Raw genomic sequence first — 23,903 nt, 5'->3', positions numbered from 1 at the left:
AACTTTTTTAGAGGATTTCTTATAAGTAGAATTTTCTCGGAAGTAACCACACAAACCACTCAATGAAACCGTCACTGCCTCTTCTCGAGGAAGCGCTGCTATTCATAAATGTGTTATTTTCACAATGAGCTAACCCAAAACACCTCGAATGGCAGACAGTTTCTTACCGCAGGACCAGTCTTCAGTGAAATGGCAGCAAGCATTTGATCAATAGTTAAACAACATCGAGATGAAGCTTACGAGAGTAAAAGCTTGGATGTAGCCGTGGATGTAAAAAAGATAAAATACAGACTAGAGCTGCTAACAATTAATCGATCAATCAATTAGTTGTCAACTATTGAATTAATCATCAATTTATCCCATAACCTGTAAATCAGCCTGAATGATTTCTCCATACTTTCTGGTTTCTTTACTCCTCACTGACAGTAAACCAAAAATCTTTGGATTGTGGACAGAACAAGACCTTTGAAGACGTCTTGTTGAGCTTTGGAAAACAGACTGATTGACTGTTTTCAGCATTTTCTGACATTTTATAGACCAGACTGCTAGTCTTATAATCGTGAAAATAATCAACAGATTAATTAGATTAAAATAATCATGAGTTGCCACACAAAAAGGACTTGGAAAAAAAAAAAGTCTTGAAGTATCTGATATTAAGTGTACTTAGGCATCAAAAGTTATTTTCTGGAGGTACGTGAACTTAAGTACCAAATGTACAAGTAAAAGTAAAACATAACATAAATCTACATTCGTCCCATTTGTCCACCTTGGCTCATTATCTATCATTCAGGGTTTTACTTATTGGTGGAATCTGTGTTTTTTTGTATGTGTGCTTTTTTAGCAGATTGCCAGTTAAACACATTAATTCAAAAATGCACTACTACACTCCGAATTGTACTTAAAGTATAGAGTAGCAAAAAATGTAAATACTCAAGTAAGGCACAAGGACCTCAAAACTGTACTTAAGTACAATACTTGAGTAAATGTACTAAGTTACATTCCATTTCTGGTTTTTATGTGGCTGGTGTGACTGGCTGAGCTGTGCAACACATTCACACTGCTGCTGCCGCTTCTGCTTCAATAGGCTTTCTTCTTTAATCTGGGACTTTCTCCGTTTCTCTGTTTGACTGGCTGTGACCTGCGAGCACATGTCTGAGGTGTCCTGAAGAGGCCACTTAAAAGGAACTAAAGACAAGATCTGAGACATCTGGGGGGGGGGGGGGGGTTCAACTAAACCCCCAGATACTCCCCTCACACATCTCCTCCTCACTGTACTGTGCTATTCAACCCTGATCCCCCCACTCCCCTCCCTCCTCCCTCCCTTGGACACCCTGAGAGCTCTGTGCTCTGCTCTCCCTTTCTCTCTGAAGCCCTGCCTCAAGTCTACTATCTGTCTTGCTGTCTGTCTTTTGCATGACAATTATTCTCCCAAGTCCATTGCCCAGGACAATGCTTGTATAGCTGGGGTTTGATGTCTTTTAAGCTATTGACCAGGTTCTTGTGGTCTCCCCTGATCCTGGACCTACATGGCTTGTAAGAAGGGCAGAGAACTCTTCTTATTAAAGTAAAAGCTGACCTTCTTTTCAAGAAATGTTCTCTGAATTCAGCAACTCCTTCTTGCAACCTGTGATCAAGGGTTCCCAAGAGATAAGATTTGGGGTTAATTGAAGGATTTTTGTAAGATGCATTTATTTCTATCATATTGCTTTTTTGATGTTTTTCCAATTTACATTTTACTTGATATACACGTCAACATATGTCAGTCCTCTAATAATGATCAATTAAATAGCTGAATATGCAAAGATGACATCATTATTGAGTTAAATTGTTCACCAGTCACTATATTTTGAAGGGCAGTAAGGCCAATAAAAAGGTAACATTTGTTCTACAGGCTGCAAAAAGGATAAAAGTGATACTGACTCATACCAAGGCTGTAACAGATACTCCAGCTCTGCTTGATTAATGCACCTGCAGACAACACCTCGGTCCTCAAACAAGTTTTGGACCTCCAGGCCTCATCGGACTGGATGCCAAGGTACTGGTCCTGAGTGAAGCCCGGGGCCCTGCAGACCGGAGTGAAACCTCTTCAGCCTGCTGTTTGTCTCAGAGGACGAGCGGAGGAAAGGGGGAGGAGGTGGGTGTGGGGCGGAATCAAAGGGTTGAGACTTATTGTTTCAATCTGAAAAGGAGCTAATGGTCGACCATCGCAACTGGGGATCTGAAATCCACGGGGTGCCCCGGGGTCAGCTCGTACAATGGCACCCCCTCTCCCTTCCCGCAGTGTTGTCTTCCTGCCGCAATCTGCGGCCAACGACTCGCGCTGGGGGAGCGCATCTGTACACCGCTCCGGCCATCCAGGCCTTTCAATGGCCACCGATCAAGGGTGAAAGGGAGAGGTTCACCTGAATGCTGCTGCTCGTTTTATGTTCTAGCTCCCAGTTTAGCCAAAATCTCAAGAGTGTCCAGCTCCATGTTCGCCATGACAGCAGCCTCTGACACACACTGTACCAAAACTCATCTCGACGACTGTGTACGAAATGAATCTTTTGAAAGTTTGGAAAAAGTGCAAAAAACAAACATGGAAATCCTTCCAATACTAAAACAATGTCTAATGCTATTAAGATCATATAAGAAGCAAATATTTACTTGGAAAAACAAATGAAAAACTGGGACGTGGTCCTTCATGCGCACATTCTCCAAAACAAGCTTTCACCACAAGCTTAGCCCTCTTTAAACTCCGCCACCGTCTTTCTCATGTGTAGCCTCCATCCTGCCGACCTTCTTGCTTTCTAACTGTTGCTCTCTCAATTTCTAATCCTCTATCCTGATGCAGCATTTTCTTTTCTGCCCGCAGTGTTTGTGTTTGTGACGAGCTGTCGTCTTCGTTTGTCTCCGAATCAAATGTGGTCCGATTAATTAAGCTATGTTAATTTGTTCTATCACAGCCATTCACACAATGCCACTTTATTTTATTTAGTTTACATGTTAGTGATTTGAACGAACTCGGTCTCAATGGCGGGGATTTTAATATCAAAGCCATCTCTTTACAGGGGAATAACTTAAACAAACCGAGCATTATGATTCATGTATGAGGTGCGCAAGTTACAGTGTGAGCCTGCAATATGTATCTACAGGAGCAGCGGCCCGTGCCTGTTTAGCAATGTAAATATGCTTCTCCGGGTGAATTGTTGGATATGCTGATATTTTTCCACAGTGGTGATTCTGGATTGCGCCTAATTTGTTTTAAATTCAATTTTTTTTTTTTTTTTTTTAAAGCAGGGATCTGAGTAGTTCTAGGGTCCAACATGGCTCAAAGCTGATGTCAGAACACGCCCACTACTTTGGTGAGGAATCAAGGTCATTCACAAATTCAACCATCAGCTGTGCGCAATTGTCTGCGCCAGCCAATGGGCGAGGAGAGAAGGCGATCCGCGACACCCGCAGCTGTAATTAGGAAAACCTGTGGAGCGGAGGCCGGACAGGGGCATTTGAGCTTGAAGGTGAGGAGAGTGTTTGTGTTAACAGACTGGACTTCATGGAGTAGGCCGCAGGCGTATTTGGTGGTTATGTTGCACCAAAAAACGGCAAGGTCTACATTTTTGCGCAGATTCTCTCAAAGCGGACCTTCATCCGGAGAGCTTCCCTCCCATCCCTCTTTGGTTCGTGCGTAAACTTGAAACGGATGAGCAGCCCCAGCAGTCGCCGCTAACTTTTTTTCCCCCTCTCTCGGACTTTTAAATCTTGGACCCCCGCTTGTCTGGCCTCAAGGCTCTCACATCGTTTGGAAGATGTCCGACAGATCGCAGAGTCCGGAGTGCCAGAGCCGGCCGTATGACTTCAGCCGGACCAACCTTTGCACCCAGAGTTTAGGCCACGACAGTTTGGGCAGCGCCGCGTCATTCCAGCTTCCCCACGGCGTCCTGCCAGATCCGAGCCTCTTCTACAACAAAACCGCGTACAGTGGCATCACGCCGGCATCCGCGCAGACCTTTTTTCCTTTCCCATCGGTCGCCTGTGACTACAGGGGCTCCGACGCGCAGGCTGGAGAGTTTGGGCAACCCAAGCACTGGTATCCCTTCGCTGCGCCCGAGTACACCGGCCAGGTACCCGGCGTAACAGCAGCTACCCAGCCCATCAACCTGAGCCCTCCTATAGCCGAGACCCGGGAGCAAATCAAGCTGCCCGAAATAAAGACTGAGAAGGACACTGGTGATGACTACTCAACGGAGATAAAGATTCAGCAGTACCCGACTCCCCCGACCTCCGCCGCCATGCCCCACGGAGTCTTCTACCCCACGGCCTGGAACCCGTCCTTCTGGCCCGGGATCAGCCACATCACCCCACCCGGCAGCAGCAATCAAAATCCCTCAACATCATCCGCATCCTCGCCCTCCATGTCCCCATCGCCTCCAAGCAACGGGCTTCCTGGGAACGCGTTTTTCAGCGTGAACCCGAGCCAGGCTGCCCCCGGGCCGCAGACGCAGAACCCAGCCTCCTCCACGCGGAGCAGCGGGTCGTCCAGCGGCGGGTGCAGCGACTCCGAGGAGGTAAGAACAGCCACTGAATCAGGCCTCCAATTCTGACCCTGCCAAGGAGCGTTATCTTCTGTGAGACGCAACGCAGCGTGGGGGGAATCTGAGGAATAGATTGAACGCCAGTTTCCATCTAAAATGTGTATTTGCTGTGTTCAACAGGAGAACCTTTCCACAGAGGAACTGGAGCAGTTTGCCAAGGAACTAAAACACAAGCGCATAACCTTGGGTTTCACTCAAGCTGATGTTGGCCTTGCCCTGGGTAACCTTTATGGTAAGCTTATATTCATCTTACTTCAGAGTTTTTCTGTGACCCATGACGCCACATTCAAACCTCAGAAGCTGTCATTCTTGATTCAGTCACCTCAACCTGCAAGCTACTCCTTAAAGTTGTTAAGATGGTCTATGTGGACATACTTTTTTTGGATCCATCACCTGTTTTGATATTTGGATGAGCAAGTCATGACTTTCTGAACAATTCTGCGCATTGCACAGCATGAAGTAAAACAAACTCCTTTTATATGTTGGTCTATTGGCTTTTAAGCCAACCATCTTCCATTCATTGCCAGTTGTTGTTGAAGTCTTTATGTTTCTGTGTAGGTAAAATGTTCAGCCAGACAACCATCTGCCGCTTCGAGGCTCTGCAGCTGAGCTTCAAGAACATGTGCAAGCTGAAGCCCCTTCTCCAGAGATGGCTGAACGAGGCAGAGACCTCGGAAAATCCCCAGGATGTAAGTCTGCAACTCTTGACATCTGCCTACTAGTTTGCAAGACAACAGATCATCAGCAAGCTTTGCGGGATTGTTTGGTAGCAAACTTCCTGCTGACCTGAACCAAGGCCCTCTGCTCTTCTGAAGTGGAACATGCCATCTAGTGGCCATGATCAAGCTGTTTAGTGCTCATAAGTCATCTAATTCGAGTCTTGACCATCTTTTATGGTGTAGTGTTAGACTTTGGGATGTGTTGCATCATGATATGGCACAAGTGTTGTCTTTTCCTGGTTTCAAAGGCTGCATTTAAGTAAATTGTCATTTTCGTAACTCGCCAGACTGTTCTACTTGCTCTACTGAAACTAGTCGTCACCAACTTGGTCTTTATATCCACATTACTAATCATTGTGTCGGTGCCAATGGCAATATTGAGGTTTTGGGTTAAAATATTTTGATATTTGATTCATCGCCCAGTTTTAAGGGTAGGTAAGCTGATTCTGGAGAAATAGAGTTGCTTGTTGAGTCTCATTTCAAAATACTAATGTTTCAGGTCAGTATATTTGGACCCAAAGTGTTTGTTTTTGACAACCCGTGATTTGAGGCACGACAATCAAATATCCATCTCCAGATTTGCCTTCCCTACATTTCAATGCTTTTTGAGGAGATTTGAAAATATCAAGACATTTATTGTGCATCTTATTTTAGCCTGAACGTGATCTAAAACATCTTTCTGATTCCTCAGATGTACAAGATCGAGCGGGTATTTGTCGACACCAGAAAAAGAAAGAGGAGGACCAGTCTGGAGGGAGCCGTGCGCTCGGCTCTGGAGTCTTACTTTATCAAGTGCCCCAAGCCCAACACCCAGGAGATCACGCACATCTCGGATGACCTGGGTCTGGAGAGAGATGTAAGTACTAACTCTTGAATTGGTTCACTTTTTAAAAGAATAGGTTGTCATGTTTTTTTTAAAAGACAAATGCCATTCCTGACAGGTCGTGCGCGTTTGGTTCTGCAACCGGAGACAGAAAGGAAAGCGCCTGGCCCTGCCTCTAGACGAGGAGTGCGATGGCCAGTACTACGAGCAGAGCCCGTCCCCGCTGAACATGGCCCCCTCTCCCATTCCCAGTCAGGGCTTCCCTGCTTCTGGCTACCCTGGTGCCCCTCCTCCTACACTCTACATGCCCCAGCTGCATCGGCCTGACGTCCTGAAACAGTCCCTGCACCCCGGACTGATTAGTCACCTGACTGGATAAACATGCTCAGTTACACACGGACAGAACCACAGATTGCCTTCCCAAGCCTCTCGGTCCAACCCCAACTCGCGCTGAAGACGAGCCTCTGCATCCAGGAGCCAGATCGACAGATCACAGCAGTGCAAGGTTGGAAGTGTTGGAGCTCTTCTGGTTGCGGAAGGGAGTGGGCCTAAGTGGTTTCTTGTTCCTGTTTAGATGGGGAAATTTAATGAACTCCCAAGAGGGACACATCCTCTTGTAACTTTCGACCTAAACAAAGAGGAACACGTAAACTGAATTTTGCTGAATGTGCCTTTTGTGTTCTTGGATAGTGCATAGTAAGTTATTCCATAGGCTTTAATAATTGCAGAGGTAGAACAATGTGCTGCTACAGTGTAAATAGTCCAGTTGTGAATGTGAGCAGGGTATTCCTTCCACTTCCACTAAATCTTGGGGAAGGTTCCTGTGGCGCGGACAAGAAAAGATCTTGTTCATCAAGGGGAATCTCAGCGAGTTTCTTTTAAACAGAATTCATCGTCGTCAGATTTGTCAATGTTTGTGCAATACTTCTGTATCTCATCTGGACAGAGCAGCTAGTCATTAGCTGAACTGTATTGCCACAATGCCCAGGTGTATTTTTCAATTTTGGTATTGCACAAAGTTGCTTTTGTAATGTTGAATTTTTTTCAAATGTTCCATTTGTATACAGGACCCCAGATTTTTGCCCCATGGTTGTTTGTCATTGACATGTTTTTAGCAAATATTCTTATGTTAAGTGGGCAATGGCGAGATTCAAAGTATTTTGAGGGAGTGTGACGATTGATTTGTTACTCTTAGCTGCTAATTCTGCCAATTGCACAATGTCAGTGTTTTCTTGGTGTCTCATGTGAATGATGAGGAGTTGTGCTTGACCTGATTCAGATCAATTATGCTGTCAAGTTGAGGCTACAACAGCCAAAAACGATGTCAGTACCTCATTTTATTTTTTATGTAAAGGGTTTTTAATGTTCATGGCATGTTGAATAACACTCGATACTAAAAGTTTGGGTGAAGAATTTCTCACATCTGGTGGTGTTTCATTTTGACTCAAGTCCATTATAGAGATAAAGACATTAAAGGTTAACTCCACTAATGATACATAATGTGTGCTTGCAGGTCTTGGGAGTGCTACTGCATATGTGAAAAATGTAGTGTAAAACCTTTTGTAGCCCAAGAGGAAATTGCATTCTGGGTAATGTAGGCACCAGGTTTTGTAAAGCAGCATATACGTGTAGAACATGGCTCTCCTGTACACTATTGAACAAATGTTTCAAATGAATACAGCAGAATCAGAGATGTCACCTTTTCATTCCACACGTTCTATGCAACTTCCATCACTGGAGGCAATTCATCAGATTACATGCAGCTTCATCTGGAGCCACAAAAAAGCTGGATACCACTTTTTTCACTTAATGCAGTGGTGCTCCCTCAGACCTGCAAACACACTTTAATGTGTGAAATTGGTGGACTTACCTGTTTTTTAAATGTAATTTTTAAAAAAACAAGTTACATTATTTTAGTCACTCCTCTTTACTACACCTTATAAGAAGTAGCAGTCCTTTTTTAGATGACCCCCCGAAACGACTGGCGAGACCGAGTGTATGAGTTGTCAGTAAAACAGCTGTTAGTATACTCAATATTATCTTGCGTCGTAACCAATTTTACTGAACTATTCAATGTGAGTGCAAGTTTAAACTTTAAGACTTCAAGCAGTAGCTTTTAATGTGAAACACTTCCTTCTAGGTGCAATATGTGAGAACTTCTTGTTGAAAACATTCAAGACTTTACTGCAATTATCACCAAAATGTTGCGAGTGGACAGCTGTGAAGTTGTTGCAATACACCCTTGCTAGTGGTGTAAACCCACCCCACACCAGTGCTCTGAGTTCCCAGTCTTGACCACAAGCAGCACAGCTAACTAGCTAACAGCTGCTACAGCTGGCAGCAGTTGGTGGTTAATCCGCTGACATGCTGCCTCCTATGTTGTTGAGTATGAATTCTATTAGTGGCCAGTTCTTGCATATTGCACCATAACAGGTTGTTAATGGATGACACTTGAAATTACTGACTTCCTGGCTAAACTATTAAATCTCTGTCTAAGTAAAACCGACTTTATGTTGAAACATGTGTTGAGATATATGTGCAAACTTTTGAAGTTGCTTTGTTTTGCCAGTGAAAGTTTTGCAGCTTTTGCCACAAAACACAGTACATTCTCATGTTATGCAGTCTGGGCAGGTCGACCGCTATATTTCATCACTTTTGATTTTCAACCAGATGTGGTTGCAAACAATTTGTGCTCTTGAAAAGGAACCTCACCAAGTTGACTCACTGCCTACCATACATCCTTGTTTTTAATACGTTTGAGGAAGTTGATCTTTTTTCTAAGCTCACAAGTATGTTTGGGGCTTCCCTGCAGTGAGACTTGTTAGCAGTCTATTTCTTCAGCAAACAATTTTTATTGGTAAAGGAGCATGAACACAAGTCACAATTTAACAACCCAAACTCTAAAAGCATAGTCTTAAACATTTTCAAAACCAAATACAATGCATTTGTTTCCCACATCAAATCAAAAAATTTGCTATTGTATATCAAAACATTTAACAGAGTATTGAAACTATTACTCTGAATGAACTATTGAATGGTGCGGCATTATGGAATTCTAAGAATGCTAACATTTATAGGATGGGCTTTATTTTTTAGACCATTGCTTCATTGCATTCAGCACTGACACGTCTGTTGCAGCAGGGTGGAGTTGCATTAGACTCAGGCTTTCATCTCTTGCTGAAGTTTTCATTTTTTTTAGAATCCTGCGCCTTTTTAATTTCAAGGAAAATATCATAAAGCATTTACTGTAGACCAAAGGCAGCATTTCTTCTATTGCATCTTAAAGTTATCAGTAACTTTTGTGCTTTGACATGCAGCTAACTGATTTTACAGTACAAGTTTTGGGGGCTGTTGAGTCATATGTGTGCTCTCACAATAGACCGGTATAAAGTGCTAGGGATTTTAGTCACTCAGTCATTAGTTAAAAGCATGACTGTTGTGCTGGTCATGTGCATTTACAGTATAAACGTCTTCCTGAAATGTCCTTTGACAAGGTTGAATCATTCTCAAGGATGTAATTATTCCAATTTTTTTCCATATTCAAATTTCTCTCCTCTTGAAAGGAGACCTATTTCATTTTCACCTCTTTCTTTTTGTCTTTTCCTTCAGTGTTTTATAAAGGATCCTTGTGCAGGTAAAAGATCTTGAAAGTTAAAACGGCCAAAGTCCAAACCAACTGAAGCTCCTCTCTCCCACAGATAACACTGCTCCTGAAACGCCTCATCAGTAGTCCCGCCTTTAATTCCGTTACTTTATAACATCATAGTACCTCACCATGTAAAAACATATTGAAATATTCAATTGAATGCCTAATGGCTAGTTTGCCACTTAATTAAATTAGAGTCGATTAAGCACAGCTGCTTTGTTGTTTTTGATGGTGCTGGGTCAGACGTGTGTAAACTGACCAATCAGAGCAAGCTTTTTTTGGGAGGAGGGGGCTTAAAGAGAAAGGACGCAAAACACAGCAGAATGAGATGGGTTTTAAAATGATGAGTATTAAAGGCATGTAAACCCTTTCAAGTAGTCACCCAAAATAAAAGTTTGATCCTGAAAATGAGCATGAGCCTTTAAGTCCTGATGCAATAAAATTAGGCCATAATGTTTTCTAACTTATCACAATATGATAAAGTTTGATAAAATATCAGGGATAAATTAACCACAACTATGCAAGCTTAAGTGTTGTTGACCCAGGCCTCCAGGTCTGAGTAAACTTTCTGCTGAGGTAAACTGTTATACTGTGAGCAGATCTTACACAGTCTCTCTCTCCAGTCCGTGTACAACTTCACTTTCCACTGTTGTTTCCAGGTGAAATATTCACTGTAGCGTTTCTTGTCCTCTGCAAGCTGTTGTAGATACTCCCCCAAGTCTTTTATGGATGCAAACTCATCAATGTGGATGAAAGAATTGGGAGGAAGCACGGCTTTGTAATCACCTAACGGCGCTCCCATGACGACAGGCACTGCCCCGCCTTGGAAAGCATTCCTCCACAGCTTCTCTGTGATGTAATCTTTGCCAAGTGAGTTCTCAAAAGCCAAATAGAAGTAGCAGCCAGAGATGGTAGATAAGAGGGCTCTAGAGGGGAGGGGTTTCTTTGTCCAGCGACCGTAAACTTCCACAGGAACTACGGCACTGAGCTCTTTGTACACTTGGCTTCTCTTGTGCTGGCTCCTGTAGTTGCTGACTACCCAACAGGCCAGAAGATTCTTATTCAGAGGGATGTCTTCCACCAGATGTTCTTCAGATGCCTTTGCTTGTATCTCACCATAGGGTATAGTGATATCGGCGTCTCTCCTGTAGGTTATGGTCATGTTGAAGATGTTTGCGTACTTCCCCAAGTTTCCATTGTAGACAGGAGCCTCGAGGGACATCCAGGCCCACCTTTGGCCTTGCGGCCTTGGGAGGTCAAAGGGCAGCTTCTGCATGCCCTGAACCAGCTCTCTGTTGTGAAACACCACCACATCAGCTGAAGGGAACAAGGAGCGCTGGTCCAACAGTCTACAGTGAGGGATACGGTAGAGGTCCCAGCACACGTCACCCTTCAGGCTGAATGACCTGCCGAAGGGCCAGTACCACAGCAGGATGGTCACATCTCTGCTGCTGCTCAAAGGCTTTGTGGCCCTCAGTGGCTGGAATCGTGTCTGCCATCCATTGAGAAGACACAGCGATAAAACACAGAGAAGGCAGATGACCAGACATCTCTTCATTGAGCTGAGTACACTCTTTTTAGTGTTATGACACCCCTGTCACAAAAGGGAATGAAGAAGTAGAATTATGAAGAAGCAGTGACAGTGTAGGATTTATAGGCATCTCTTGGTCTGGTTGAAGATTGTAACCAACTGAACATCGCTCCTCAAACCCGTGTCTAGAGTCATTATTTGGTTTGTCTGTTCTGGGCTACTGTAGAAACAAAGCAGAGCAACATGGCCGTGACTGTATTCTTTAGAGGTGGTGGCTTCAGGGTTAAAGCACTGCAGATCTTTGTTGCATGTTATTCCTCTATCTGTGTTCCCTCATCTCATGTCATCTCTCTACCAGTCAACCAGAGGCACAGAATAACCCCCAGACATTTTGCGCAGGGATTAATGGCCAGCAGTTATCAAAAATTGAAAGTATACATGTTTTATGGCAATGCAGGTGTAATTTGGAATGATCCTTTAACAATAAACAACATCAACAGGTCATTTTACTGCTGACATTTCAATTGGTAAAACAAAATACAAAAATCTTGCAGCACACATCATGTCTAAACAATACATTAAATCACTATATAGTTCTCAAAGATGGTCCATGTAGATTGAACGAATTTAGAATTTAGCAAAACTTTACAATGCCAGAAATGAAAGGTTAAATTCTGTTAAAACTCCTCCACATTTGACATAATGATATAACTCAGGTTTTCTTTTTTTCATGGAAAATTATATTTTGTTTGGCTCTTATAATACACTAAAGAGATGATATTGCAAATAAGATTAATGATTATATTATTCTATAATTATTCTTAATTTTTTCCATGCTAATTTTCTCTAAACTGTAAGATTAAAAGAGTAGAAAGTCACCCATGAGACAAATTTGGGCTATATATTAATACATAAAAAGAATCTACATTGTAAAGGTTTCTACAGGAGGCACACAGGCAGCGAGAAAACAACCTGCGCTTTCTTCTTACTGACATCATGTACGTAAACAGAAAAGATAAGACAACATCTCAAAGGGGGATTCTTAGGGTGTGGTGGTTGTTGCAGTGATGCAGACGGATGACAACAGTGGTTGCAGATTTTTCCTCTAGAGTCTTTGCATGACACGACACCTGCCTGTTACTGACCAACATCTCTAGCAACAGAGGTAAATTAACCAAACTAAAAAAGAGCTAAAATAAGTGAAAGTCCGCTATGTCAGACTGTAACATCCTGAATTCCTGCATACTGAACATGATGAATGTAATAATAAACTCACCATCAGGTACTCCAACTCAGGCTGTGACACCCAGTCTGAAGAGTCTTCACCACCCTCTCAGATCATACACCATGACATGTTCAAACACGACTGAAGAAAAATCTTATGAAGCTTCCTTTTTTTCTAGATGGACAAAAACACAAGAAAACATGAAGATAAGTTGTGAGTACTGTCAGTCAATTAAATGCTAAATAGAAAAAACAATGAAACAATTGTTCAGAGGACACAAGATGAATAATGGGTCATTTGGTGGTAGATTTAATGTCCTGATGCATTCTGGTTGAAGATTAATAAGACATATTTGCATCTATTAAATTAACATGTAATGATATAGTAATAGAAAAAAATCCTATGTGGTTTCAGTTGTCTCTCCATGTGTTTCCTCTTGGAAGGGGATATAATTAATTGTAAAATGGTAAAGATGAACAGAAAACATGATTGTGAAACTGACCCGAAATTACAAAGTTTCATTTTGCGTAACATAAGGAAATAGGCCTCAGAGTGACCCGGTACGAACAAGGAACTGATGAAGACACTCAGAGAACGTGACAAACACAAAGGACAAAGAGCTGTGCAACAAAACCAAAAGTAATTACGGCAAAAAAAGAAAAAGGAAAGGGTAAAAAAAAAGGTTTTTTTCCTGCTGAAAAGAAAAAGTAAGCGCACATAGCAATAAAACAAGAAGACACAGATACTGTTAGATAACTTCAACATTTGCAAAAACGTGTAGAAAATAACAATGGACATGTCATCCTGTGATCCTAATAACATCAGCATGTTTCTTGTCTCATGTCTGGACGTTAGGATGGGACCTCCACATGAGAACTTTTTATTGGTTAGGGTTATAAATAGCAATTTCTTTTTTTCAATTTCTTTTTTTTTTTTATAATTTATGATATATTCTGTCAATTAATTTTGTAAACAGTGATTTTTATTGTTTTGTTGTTTTTCCTCTCTTGAATCGAGGGTCTAAGGAAAGAGGATCCTTCACTGTACCGATTGTATTTTTGAGTTATTTAAATTAAAAATTGATTTGATTGGATTCCATGGATTCATCCCATCTATTCTCTAGTTTGCAGAACCAGGCTGCTAAATTACAGAATATCACACCTCACATAACAGTAGCACCACAGGTCAAACCACATCAAAATACGCAAAGTGTAAAATAAGACTTCACCAAATGCACCAGTCACACTGCTGAGAAACCAAAAGCTGACTTTGTTTCCCTTATTTTGACACTTTTGACACCTAAGTCTTAACTTCAAAGTCATTTATGACATGATGAGAAAATGTAAATTCTAGAGGACTGACATATGCCCATATAGTTTTCTCTTTTCTCTTTCACGCTAACACACACATATTCTTTTGCGAAGTACCTGACGCACATGTAGACCACATATCAGAAATGGGAGATCTTCTCGGACCTGAAGGGGTCCTCTGTTGTGTTTGGGCTCAAATGTCAACATATTCCAGATTTTAAGCCATCCAATATAAAGCAAAATCATGAACAAATAATTTCTTCCAAGGCTTTCTCCGATGACATCAGATTAATTTTTTCTATGTTGTTATTTTAAAGAATTTCAATAAAGCTTTGATAAAAGTGAAGTCGTCATGAGTTGACACAAGAGCCTCCAGATATGACGGATTCGATTAAAAAAAGAAAATTCTAAGTGTGCCTCCACTGTCGAAACTTCAAGACGAACTCTCAACAGGATGTGGTGAAAGATTGGCACTATGGTACCGTTCTGCTCCCTCCCCGGCTGTTGTAGACCGTTACAAGGTGCCACGGTCATGCAAATCTACTTTCAGCCCTGAATATATTCATTCGTTCACAGCAGACCAAGTGCAAATTCTCCCCTTTGACATATTTTGCACCTCTTGCAAGAGGTGAGATCAGACGACACAAAGTCAGACCACATATACCCAGAGATGCTTGAAACAGATCTTTCTCTACTTACCTGATCACAAGTTGGCTTCTTTGTCCTCCCCTCTCAGTCACCACAGATACCATTTTTGGTCAGTGCTGGCTGGAACCTGAAGATGAGCTTGAAGAGCTTAAATACCAGAAAGGCAGCCCCTTTTAAGGAAGCTGAGGTGTGGCTCTGTGAAAGAGTCTTGCATATGATTTGTGCTCAGAATCGTGTTAAATGCTCCCACCCTATCTTGTCCTTCCACATCCTCTTCAATTCTGGCTTTCTAGTCAATGTGATGCTGCTGCTCTTTCTGTCCTTGCCGGCATTCTACCAGTACAACTGATCATAATCAAGAGGTGTCTGCTGCATGTGTGCACTGATGGGAAAAGAGGAAGTGTGGAGTATTTTGTGCAGAACTGAGATGGGAGTTACTTTCGGTCGATCATACAGCAGTGGGTCATTGGGTGTTATGTTGTGGATAATTGCACAGAAGTAATTAATTGCTTATGTAGTTAGACAGAGATGCATGGTGGTTTTTAAGATGTTTGGGAGGAGGAAATTTGACTTGATCAGAGAGAGTTGCAGATGCACTTGATGGGCAGGTAAATTTACAATGTGGCAAAGGCACTCAACTGAATGGGAAAATGGTCTGTTCTGATGACTGCATGCATGCTTAGTCTCTGCACAGTCTCTGTAGTTGATTGTGCTGTCTTTTATTCTTTTAATGTTGTAAAAATGGACATAATTAATCTTCCGCCCATCAGGAAGCTGTTATTTTATCTGTAGAAAAAAAATAATGTGATCAATTTGTGTCAGTCAGTGCAGAAGCAACAGCTTTGTACAATTCAGTTGTAGGTGTCTGCAAAACCACAGTCGGATGTTGAAAATATATGTTTCTTTAGGTTTAATTTTCCATTTGATGTTGTGGAAACGCTAAGCTGTTGGTCCGTTAATTTAGGTCAAGGCACAAAAACAACATGGTGAGGAGGAGATCATGTTTTGTCTAAAATGTTCTATTTTTCGGTCACTTATATGGCCACAAAATGTGACGTGCCATTAAAAGAATATCCGGCGGTGTCCCGTTTACAAATGTTGAAAGGCCATCTCAAACTGCCAGATATGACACATATTGCAGAAATATTGATATGAATAAAAGTGTAACGTATCGGTGGTTTGCAGGAACTGTTTTGCTCGCTGAAAAATGAAATACATGACTCATCCCCAGTAAGTGGAAAACATAATCATTTCCGAAAGATAAAAGACCATGTGAGTCATAAAGGACACCTCATTTGCTCTGTTACTGTTAAGGAAACTTCTTTTAGGTGCTGTTACAAAAAACAAAAAAAAATCACTGATGATGTCTTTAACACTGCTCTTCCTCTTTCTATATATATTTTAGGGCATTACCATGTGGCTGTCGTGCTCTGTTAGTTTGCAGCTCCTCTGACATCTTCTGAACACCTGAACAGAGAATCATCAGAGTCTCTTGTCAGTATGGAACAGGACTTAATTATCTGTGTAACAGCTTTTGTAGCATTTGCTAAAAAAAAAAAAAAATACCCCATCCAAATCTACAGCTTAAATTGATGTCATGTTTATGGCTACGTTTACTGACATTTATGCTGGTATACAAAAAGACCACATGAGGGGAGTGTTGCACAGATTAAGTCTGACTGTACTGTTGACGTTGAAACGCTGTTTGCATCTGCTGCTGACAAGGCTGGATTAATACTTCATGTGTGGTTTGTTCAGGAATCTCCAATTTGAGTGGAAAATAAATTAAAAGGGGAAAATAAGTATAATGTAATTTCATCATTTATCTTTGAAACAGAAATAAATCTATCTTTCTGTGCAGTGTCTTCATTGTTTGCATGCTATCACATACCCTGCATTTTAATGAATGCATTGCAGCATCATTTATTCTATTTATTTATTTTATTTTATTTATTATACAAAACTTTCCTGTGTGACGGATGACGTCTTGTGTTGTCGTCACTGACAAAACTTGTGTTGTTGTCACTTGTGTTGTTGTCACTGACAAAACATACTTAATCACGACCATGTGTCGGCACAATGAATATGATTAAACTGACAGACGATTTAAGCCATATCATTTTTGTTTCAGTGAGAAAAGAGGCTCAAATTTAGCCCAGTAGTCCCTAACTTGCAGGTCAAATATGCTAAGATATGACTGTCCCAGTATTCAAACAAATGTAAATGCACCCGAGCTCGCGGGGGCTGAGCAGCTTGTCCCTTTGCCTGATGTTAATCCTAGAACAAATAAAAACCATTCAACATGTACAGTACAAAATAATACATTGTAATAAAAAAACATATGTAATACAGTTAAAGACTGAGACGGCAAAATATGTTATCAGATGGTTACAGGTGGATAGAAAAAGCACCCTAGTCCACATTGTTGAGTGTCAACAAGCCTTTTCTTGGCATCACACTTAAATGAATGATATGATGGGGACTCTCACTGATTGTGGTGCCCAATTACATTGACGTGATGCCCTAACCGAAAAGACGGCCTGGCTGAAAGCAGATTTTGTGTGGGGTGGGATTGTGCAGTCCCCCCCTGACTGCACCTCTAGCAGCTTAGCAGTAGTTAAGTTGATGAAAGCAGACATGTCATGAGGAGCGAAGCCACGCAAAATCTTATAAACTACACAGACATTTTTGTTTTCTACTGCCATGCCTATGTTTATTTTTCTGGACTCTTCTCATCAACATCACTTCATCCGTGTTGTCTTCATATTGCAGAGTCATTATTCTGTTGTCTTTTTGCACAGTCTTGTTAAGTTTGTTGCCTTTCATTTCACTGTACATCCTTTAATCATTTAAAACACGATCTGATGTTATTTGAAGCTGCTCAAACAAAAGTGAACTGCCATATTTCTTGTGTTACACAGTACAGCAAAACACATTTCATAATTTCGTTAACACTTGTTACTCTGCTTCTGGATTTTTCTGGACAAATTCAGGTGGAGAAAAACAACAAATGCCTGTCATACCATCATGACTGTAAAGAGTGAGGAGGCCTCTTAGCTCCGTGAATGGCAGATTTTCACGTTAGATCATCTGTTGGCTTTACTCACAAACAGTATAACAAAGAAACAGTTACCAGGGCTGTCAGAACACCTAGCATTAAACAATGAATTCAATTACCCCGTTTAACCTTGTACAATATATGACTGCAATTTGTGGATTCCACATCACAGAGTCATGGATGACTGACAATCACGCCCTCGTGTTCCCTCTCATGCGCCCTCGCCCATGAAGAGTAACCGCTCTGTCTGGCTTTATCTCACTGCTCTCTGCTCGCAGCCTCCTCTCTTTTTTATGTCAGCTTACTTCCTCGGGGGGTGTTTCTCCCTCCTCTCTCCAATTATATAAACCTCGGTGAAACCTAAGTGAATACCTGCTACATGAGAGCTCTTTCTGGCCACCATGAATGCTGATCGACAACTTGCGGTTGGCTGGCGGGTGAGACAAAACAAACACATCAAACTGAGAGGAGGACACCAAAATACAATGACATCATTGACAAGATAGAGAGAGACAAAGGTGGATCTGTTTTCTCATTAAGCTACGGAGAAATATCCACCACAACCAAACAAATCAGTGTGTGTCTACAAATTATTCTGGATGCTTTAATTTGGAAGATCTTTCTGACCTGAGAAGGGAACATACAATATGGCCAAAAGTATGTGGACACATACTCTTTCTGATTGGTTTTGCTTTCATTGTTTGGCCTCTTCCTTCCAGTTGAGGAACAGCTTACTGGTGTCATCATACAATTTGAAAAGAATGTGATTCCAACACATCCATAAGGACATGGATTTCAGAGTTTGCTGTGAAGAACAACAACAACAACATGAAGTTCCCTAAATGAAAGACTTCCTGTACAAAGTGTCACTCTGCCTGCCATGCTGGGGTTAAGAATATTGACATTTGCATAAACCTATTTACATAATCATTTTACTGGAAACATCTGCTGAACCAAATCAAACCTACAGCGGGGGCCCAGCCTGGGCAACCCTGCTGTAGATTTGGAAAAACATCTCTGCAGGCAGTTTCTAAAAATCATTTACAAAGCTGTAAATCATAAGAGTGGAGGCTATGTAGCAGCCTATGACTATGCCCTGAATGAGACGTTCCACAATTACATACAGAATATTTGAAATGCTCTGATGTCTAAGTACTTTTATATAGAGTACAAAGTCATAAAATTTAGTAATTGAAGGAACTACATTCGGTCTTGTAAAGGTTGCCAGAATAAAAACCATGGATATGTTTAAATCCGCCATATGTATGAAATCAACATGTCTACTATACTTGCCATATCATGTTCACATAGCATGTTTATGGGCTGACTGTCATGTTGTGTCATGAGGTGGAGGGAATGGTGTGTGCAGTGACAACCTACCCTAACCACTAGACCGGAACCACAACCACAGGAGACATTGAGCTGTGACAGAACCAGGTAAACCCCTAACATGACCTTTACCTAACCCTAACCAGGTGGTTTATGTGCCTGAACCTAACACAACATAAGCACAGTGTTGTCAAAATAAGAAAAATTGAAAACTGATTCTTAAGAAACACGACAACATGAAGAAATCTATAGTTTGAACATATCTGTGGCTTGCATAAACATACATTACAAACATTTATGGTGGCACCTGCTTCTTACATAATCAACTATGCCGTACAAATTCTCTGGCTCTATTTTTTTTTAATTGTCTCTAAGCTGATCATTGTGTGATATCACAATACACACAATGATATACTTGTGTGTGATATACTGCACCTGCACTATATTTCACTATATAACTATATAAATAAATTCATAACCACAGGAAACACGCTTCACCATCTGGTGACATGGCAACCTAATACTGCACCTGCACATATGCTGAACATGTATCGGTTGGTAGTAAGACAGAGACAGACACAGAGGCACACAAGGGCAGTGAGACAGATCCAGAATTGCTGGTCTGACTGGTAAGGCCGGAGGGGGTGTGGGCTGCCTCTCAGGGCTCGAGGTGTGGTGACAGACGAACCAAAAAAGACAGGCAGAGCGGAGAAGAGAAAAGAGGCAGCAGAGGGAGAGGTGAAGCGCTAGAATTATCAAAAGAGTGAAGAAAAAGCAGTGCTCTTGCATCAGGTGCTGACTGTGACTACCAGTGTGAGTATGGGCGTCAGAAATACCAGCTTCAGTTGTGTGAGTGAAGGAATGAGTCACAGACTCTTAGAAAATCTCTGACTTGTCTTTGCACTGACAGCAACAGTTCAAACCATTTTGTGGATCCAGTCGAGACAGGTGGACACTGCAAGGCAGAGAGAGAGAGAAACAGAGATGGCTGAGGGCCCGAAGATCGAACTCTTCGTGAAGGTGGGATCTAAAATAATGTGATCTGTTGTGTTTGCAAAAATATCCACACTCCAGATGTGTATAACACAGGATAAATGCAGTATATTTTAAAAGAGATAGTTCATATTGTGTGTAATCATTCCCAACCATGCAAAAGATGAACTATTTTTTCTTATTACAGCAGCAAACACACCCAACATTCAGTTAGCTTGCAGTTATCTTAACTAACATATAACTAAATCAGACGTTTCCTATTTTAATCTTGGCTGTCCACTTCCAACTGTGTTTTTTTTTTGTATTTTTGAGCTACTTTCATTTTATTTCTGATAGGTCTCAGTGCCAGTGTGAAACCTTGTGGAGAACAGTAGAAACTGAAAAGAGGCCTGTCCAGTTCTTAAAAATGCCATTGTTTCCACACGCCGGTGACTCAATAATAATGTTATCAAGATGTAGATGCAGAAAATATATGATACAGCAAGAGGCATCAAACAGTATTTAAGTGTGGGTGTAAAGTAGTGGAGCAACCATCCATTTGAAATTCCTCAGCGTTTGGTTTTGAATGTCAGAGCAGAGCAGGCTCGACAAGAATACCTGCGCAGGTATTCATGGATTAACAACAACATCAACAGTATACCATTTCAAATACTTTTTTGCCTATTTTGTTTTTTAATGTTTTAATGAAGCAGTGTGAAAGAGTGTGTGTTTATAAGCTAATGTCTGTTTGTCTTTCAGGCTAGCGGTGATGCTGAGAGTGTGGGCAACTGCCCTTTCTGTCAGAGAATCTTCATGATTCTTTGGTTAAAAGGGGCCAACTTCACCGTCAACACTGTGGACATGAAGAGGTGAGAGCACATTTTGTTTCTTTTTCCACTAAGTTCATGGTCTTGTCTTTGAGACTGACAGCAGTATGAAGAGGCAGGTCTTAAACCCGAAGCTTTCTCTCTTACACGAACAACAGCTCCTGAAACACCTCGTCAGTAATCCCATCTTTAATTCAGTGACTTCTTGACAATTTAAGTGGAAGCACGGAGAGCGGTGCTTGCTCAGGAGTGTGTGAGCTGACCAATCAGAACAGACTGGGTATTCAGTAGGGGGGGCAACCTTAATGAGACAGGAGTTAATGTTAAGTGTCTCAGAGAGACAATTCTGCAGCGCTGGGTAGTTTGAGAGAACTGATGTGTTTGTTGAGCACTAAAGCACATAAACTTGTTCTAGTAGTAACCCAAAATTAAAATTATGAGCTTGAAAATGAGCATAATATGCCTCCTTTAACATACACAACTTAGTTTAATGTGATGAAATATCCTTTCAGATGTAGTCAAAGCAAAACTTTACCATTTTACATTTCAGTAATTTAGGTAATTGAATTATATTTCATTAGTGTTTAGCTGCCCACTTAAACTGTTTGGAAAAGAGCAGAGATTCTTGGCAATGGAGCTATAAAAGGCACTGGGAAGTGTCTGGAATTTGAACTTGAAGCAAATCCTACTCAGCATGCCTTATTGGTTATTCGTGGTCAGGTATCTGTTCACTGTGTACTAAAGTTGTTTTCTGCTTTATTTGCAGACTAACTACGTTAGATCTAAAGTCCAGATATAACCACACTGTTCCACTGAGGCTGGTAATAATCTGTAGCCTACACTCATATAGCTATTGCTCTGTCCAGTCTTGTTTACGGATTCAACTAGAGCCCATGGCCATGCTAGAGGTGCTGTGAGGCTAGCTTGCCAAATGCTCAACATCCACATGCCGGCATGCTTTTTAGACAATACAATGCTGACCATATTTACTGGTCATTACTCTTAATTTATGTAACATTTGCTAGTAAGCACTAAACCATCCGTCTGTCACCGTCTATCACAAGCTAACTACAAACAAGTTTTTGTCTCTTTTTAAAAAAGAAATAAACAAATACATTCCCTAGTTCTGATATAAAAGATGCCATAGCATATCTGCGCTCAGCTCTTTAGAAGCTGCCATTTTTGTTTTCACGCAGTCAATTCCCTCACTGGTTCGGCGCACGTGAACCATGCTCGGCTCTGAATGCAGGCATACAAGATGCAGGCAGCCAGTGCGGAGAAGTCACAATGAAAACAGTGGTGTGAATTCTTAACACTGAGCGTGGTCGCTCCTTGCAGGGCACCTGATGTGTTGAAGGATTTGGCTCCGGGGTCCCAGCCTCCCTTCCTCCTCTACAACAAGGAGGTCAGAACAGACACAAACAAGATTGAGGAGTTCCTGGAGGAGGCCCTTGCCCCACCAGAGTAAGTAGAGTGCATCCCACAGACATTTAGACACTGGCTGATTGTTAAATATAGTTTTCTGACAAGCATTTTTCATTTTTCATTTTTCATTCCAACAATGGCAGATATCCCAAATTGTGCTGTCGATACAAAGAGTCCAACGGTGCTGGAGAAGACATCTTCCGACGGTTCTCAGCGTACATAAAGAATCCCAATCCTGGATTAAATGACAGTAAGGGAGCTAGATTGTACATTTCCAACTGAATTGAGAGTCCTTTCTGTTCTATATATCGCGACACGATGGAGCCTGTCACACCTTTTTGTCTTTCAGTGCTGGAGAAGAATTTTCTTCATACACTGGTGAAGCTGGACAGATACCTATTGACGCCTCTTCCTCATGAGCTGGACCAGAACCCGAATATCACGGAGTCTACGCGCCGCTACCTGGATGGTGACACCCTCACCTTGGCAGACTGCAACTTGCTTCCCAAACTCAACATTGTCAAGGTGAGCAGAGTTCAGAATACTCGTTTCTGCTCATTATGGGTCAGGTTTACCTGTTTTATCTCAGCGGTGGAGAGGAGTCAGGTGTTGTTGTTCCGGTGTCTCTTTGCCAATAAAACGATCTCAATACCCCTCTTCCCCCCAGGTGGTGTGTAAGAAGTATCGTGACTTTGCCATCCCTCCACAGCTGAAAGGCCTGACTCGTTATCTGGATAATGCCTACCAGCAAGATGAGTTTCGTTACACCTGCCCACAAGACCTAGAGGTCCTCTATGCCTACGAGTGTGTGGCAAAATACCTGAACAAGCAGAGTAGGAGATGAAGCAGCAAAGCAACAAACCGCTTGAAAACTGTAGCCACCATGATTGTCTTTGGTCAAAACAATACATGTCTGTCTGGATAATGAACTTTTTTGCAATGTCATGTTAAAAGAGGAAAGTATGGTTGTTTACATGAATTGGATTCATATATTCCAAAAATTGCCAACTGTTACTTCAAAGCTGCTTAAAAGTTGTATTTGTCGACACTGTATATAATGTTTTGTGTGACGTGGTTGTACTACTTGGTTTTCTTACTCAGCCCCTGCAATAGTGAGAAAAAGCACTGTAAATCTCAGAGAATATTTATGTTGTGTCACGTTGTGTCTGAGCATTTAGTTGATTGCAATTTATTAATCACATTCTGACAAAAAATCAGATGCATCTTTAAATCAAATATTATTTTTATGTGTTCAGAACGTTATTATTGTGAATATCAAAAAAACAGATGGAGTTTGCTGTGGATAAGTCAGACTTTAAAGCTGTTAAGGTACCTTTAAATGATCATTTTAGGGACTTGTTTGTCTTGATATTGGTCTACACCACTTTAAATCACTTTTCCCAGTCTCTCCTCTTAACTGTACAGGTATGTATCCAAGGAGAGACCCAGACAGTCATGTTTAACTTTGACATACATTTAATTTAACATATAAAACATATAATATTTTGATATTAAATGCTATGTGAAAACATTTTGCTGGTGTTGATTGTATGAATATTGGGTGAGCTTGTAATGGTCTGTATGATTAAAGGGAAAATAAGTACATGTAAAGTTGTAGTTGTAGTTTTACTTCACAACCATTCAGTTCGTCCTATTAAAAGGTTTGCCATCAGTAAGCATCATCAGTGATTATAATTGATTTTCCTCGATTATAAGACAGTTTTCGCTTCGACCTAATAAACTTGTTGATTTGCTTAGATCAAGAACTGTGACTGGCTGCCATCATCTCCATATTTGACTGATTCAAATTGAATAA

At 41.4% G+C, this 23,903-nt stretch overlaps 3 protein-coding genes across 6 annotated transcripts; 2 read left to right on the top strand and 1 right to left on the bottom strand.

Moving 5' to 3' along the window:
• Positions 1-3,406: 3,406 nt before the first annotated feature.
• pou5f3 (POU domain, class 5, transcription factor 3) lies at positions 3,407-7,609 on the top strand. The gene is made up of 5 exons (XM_030436800.1): positions 3,407-4,547; positions 4,695-4,806; positions 5,133-5,263; positions 5,985-6,149; positions 6,235-7,609. The coding sequence occupies exons 1-5, from the start codon at positions 3,789-3,791 to the stop codon at positions 6,493-6,495; spliced, it is 1,428 nt and encodes a 475-aa protein (XP_030292660.1). The 5' UTR covers positions 3,407-3,788; the 3' UTR covers positions 6,496-7,609.
• Positions 7,610-8,948: 1,339 nt separating this feature from the next.
• On the bottom strand, positions 8,949-14,854 carry fut7 (fucosyltransferase 7 (alpha (1,3) fucosyltransferase)). 2 transcript variants are annotated; one of them, XM_030436801.1, is made up of 3 exons: positions 14,528-14,854; positions 12,570-12,692; positions 8,949-11,356 (listed from the first exon to the last, which is right to left on the bottom strand). In XM_030436801.1, exons 2-3 carry the CDS (start codon positions 12,570-12,572, stop codon positions 10,289-10,291), a joined length of 1,071 nt encoding a protein of 356 aa, XP_030292661.1. In that variant the 5' UTR covers positions 12,573-12,692; positions 14,528-14,854; the 3' UTR covers positions 8,949-10,288. The 2 variants fall into 2 exon arrangements, with proteins under 2 accessions (XP_030292661.1, XP_030292662.1); XM_030436802.1 differs by lacking the exon at positions 14,528-14,854 and adding an exon at positions 13,946-14,476.
• Positions 14,855-19,401: 4,547 nt separating this feature from the next.
• clic3 (chloride intracellular channel 3) lies at positions 19,402-23,844 on the top strand. 3 transcript variants are annotated; one of them, XM_030434788.1, is made up of 7 exons: positions 19,402-19,676; positions 19,774-19,883; positions 20,595-20,704; positions 22,001-22,126; positions 22,231-22,337; positions 22,437-22,612; positions 22,755-23,844. In XM_030434788.1, exons 2-7 carry the CDS (start codon positions 19,848-19,850, stop codon positions 22,929-22,931), a joined length of 732 nt encoding a protein of 243 aa, XP_030290648.1. In that variant the 5' UTR covers positions 19,402-19,676; positions 19,774-19,847; the 3' UTR covers positions 22,932-23,844. The 3 variants fall into 3 exon arrangements, with proteins under 3 accessions (XP_030290648.1, XP_030290649.1, XP_030290647.1); XM_030434789.1 differs by having other exon boundaries at positions 19,552-19,676; positions 19,803-19,883; XM_030434787.1 differs by having other exon boundaries at positions 19,670-19,712; positions 19,803-19,883.
• The last annotated feature ends 59 nt before the right edge of the window (positions 23,845-23,903 follow it).

This window comes from Sparus aurata, chromosome 12 (genome assembly GCF_900880675.1).
Source record: "Sparus aurata chromosome 12, fSpaAur1.1, whole genome shotgun sequence".
NCBI classification, from domain to species: Eukaryota; Metazoa; Chordata; class Actinopteri; order Spariformes; family Sparidae; genus Sparus; species Sparus aurata.
This window is presented reverse-complemented; position numbering and strand designations above follow the sequence as displayed.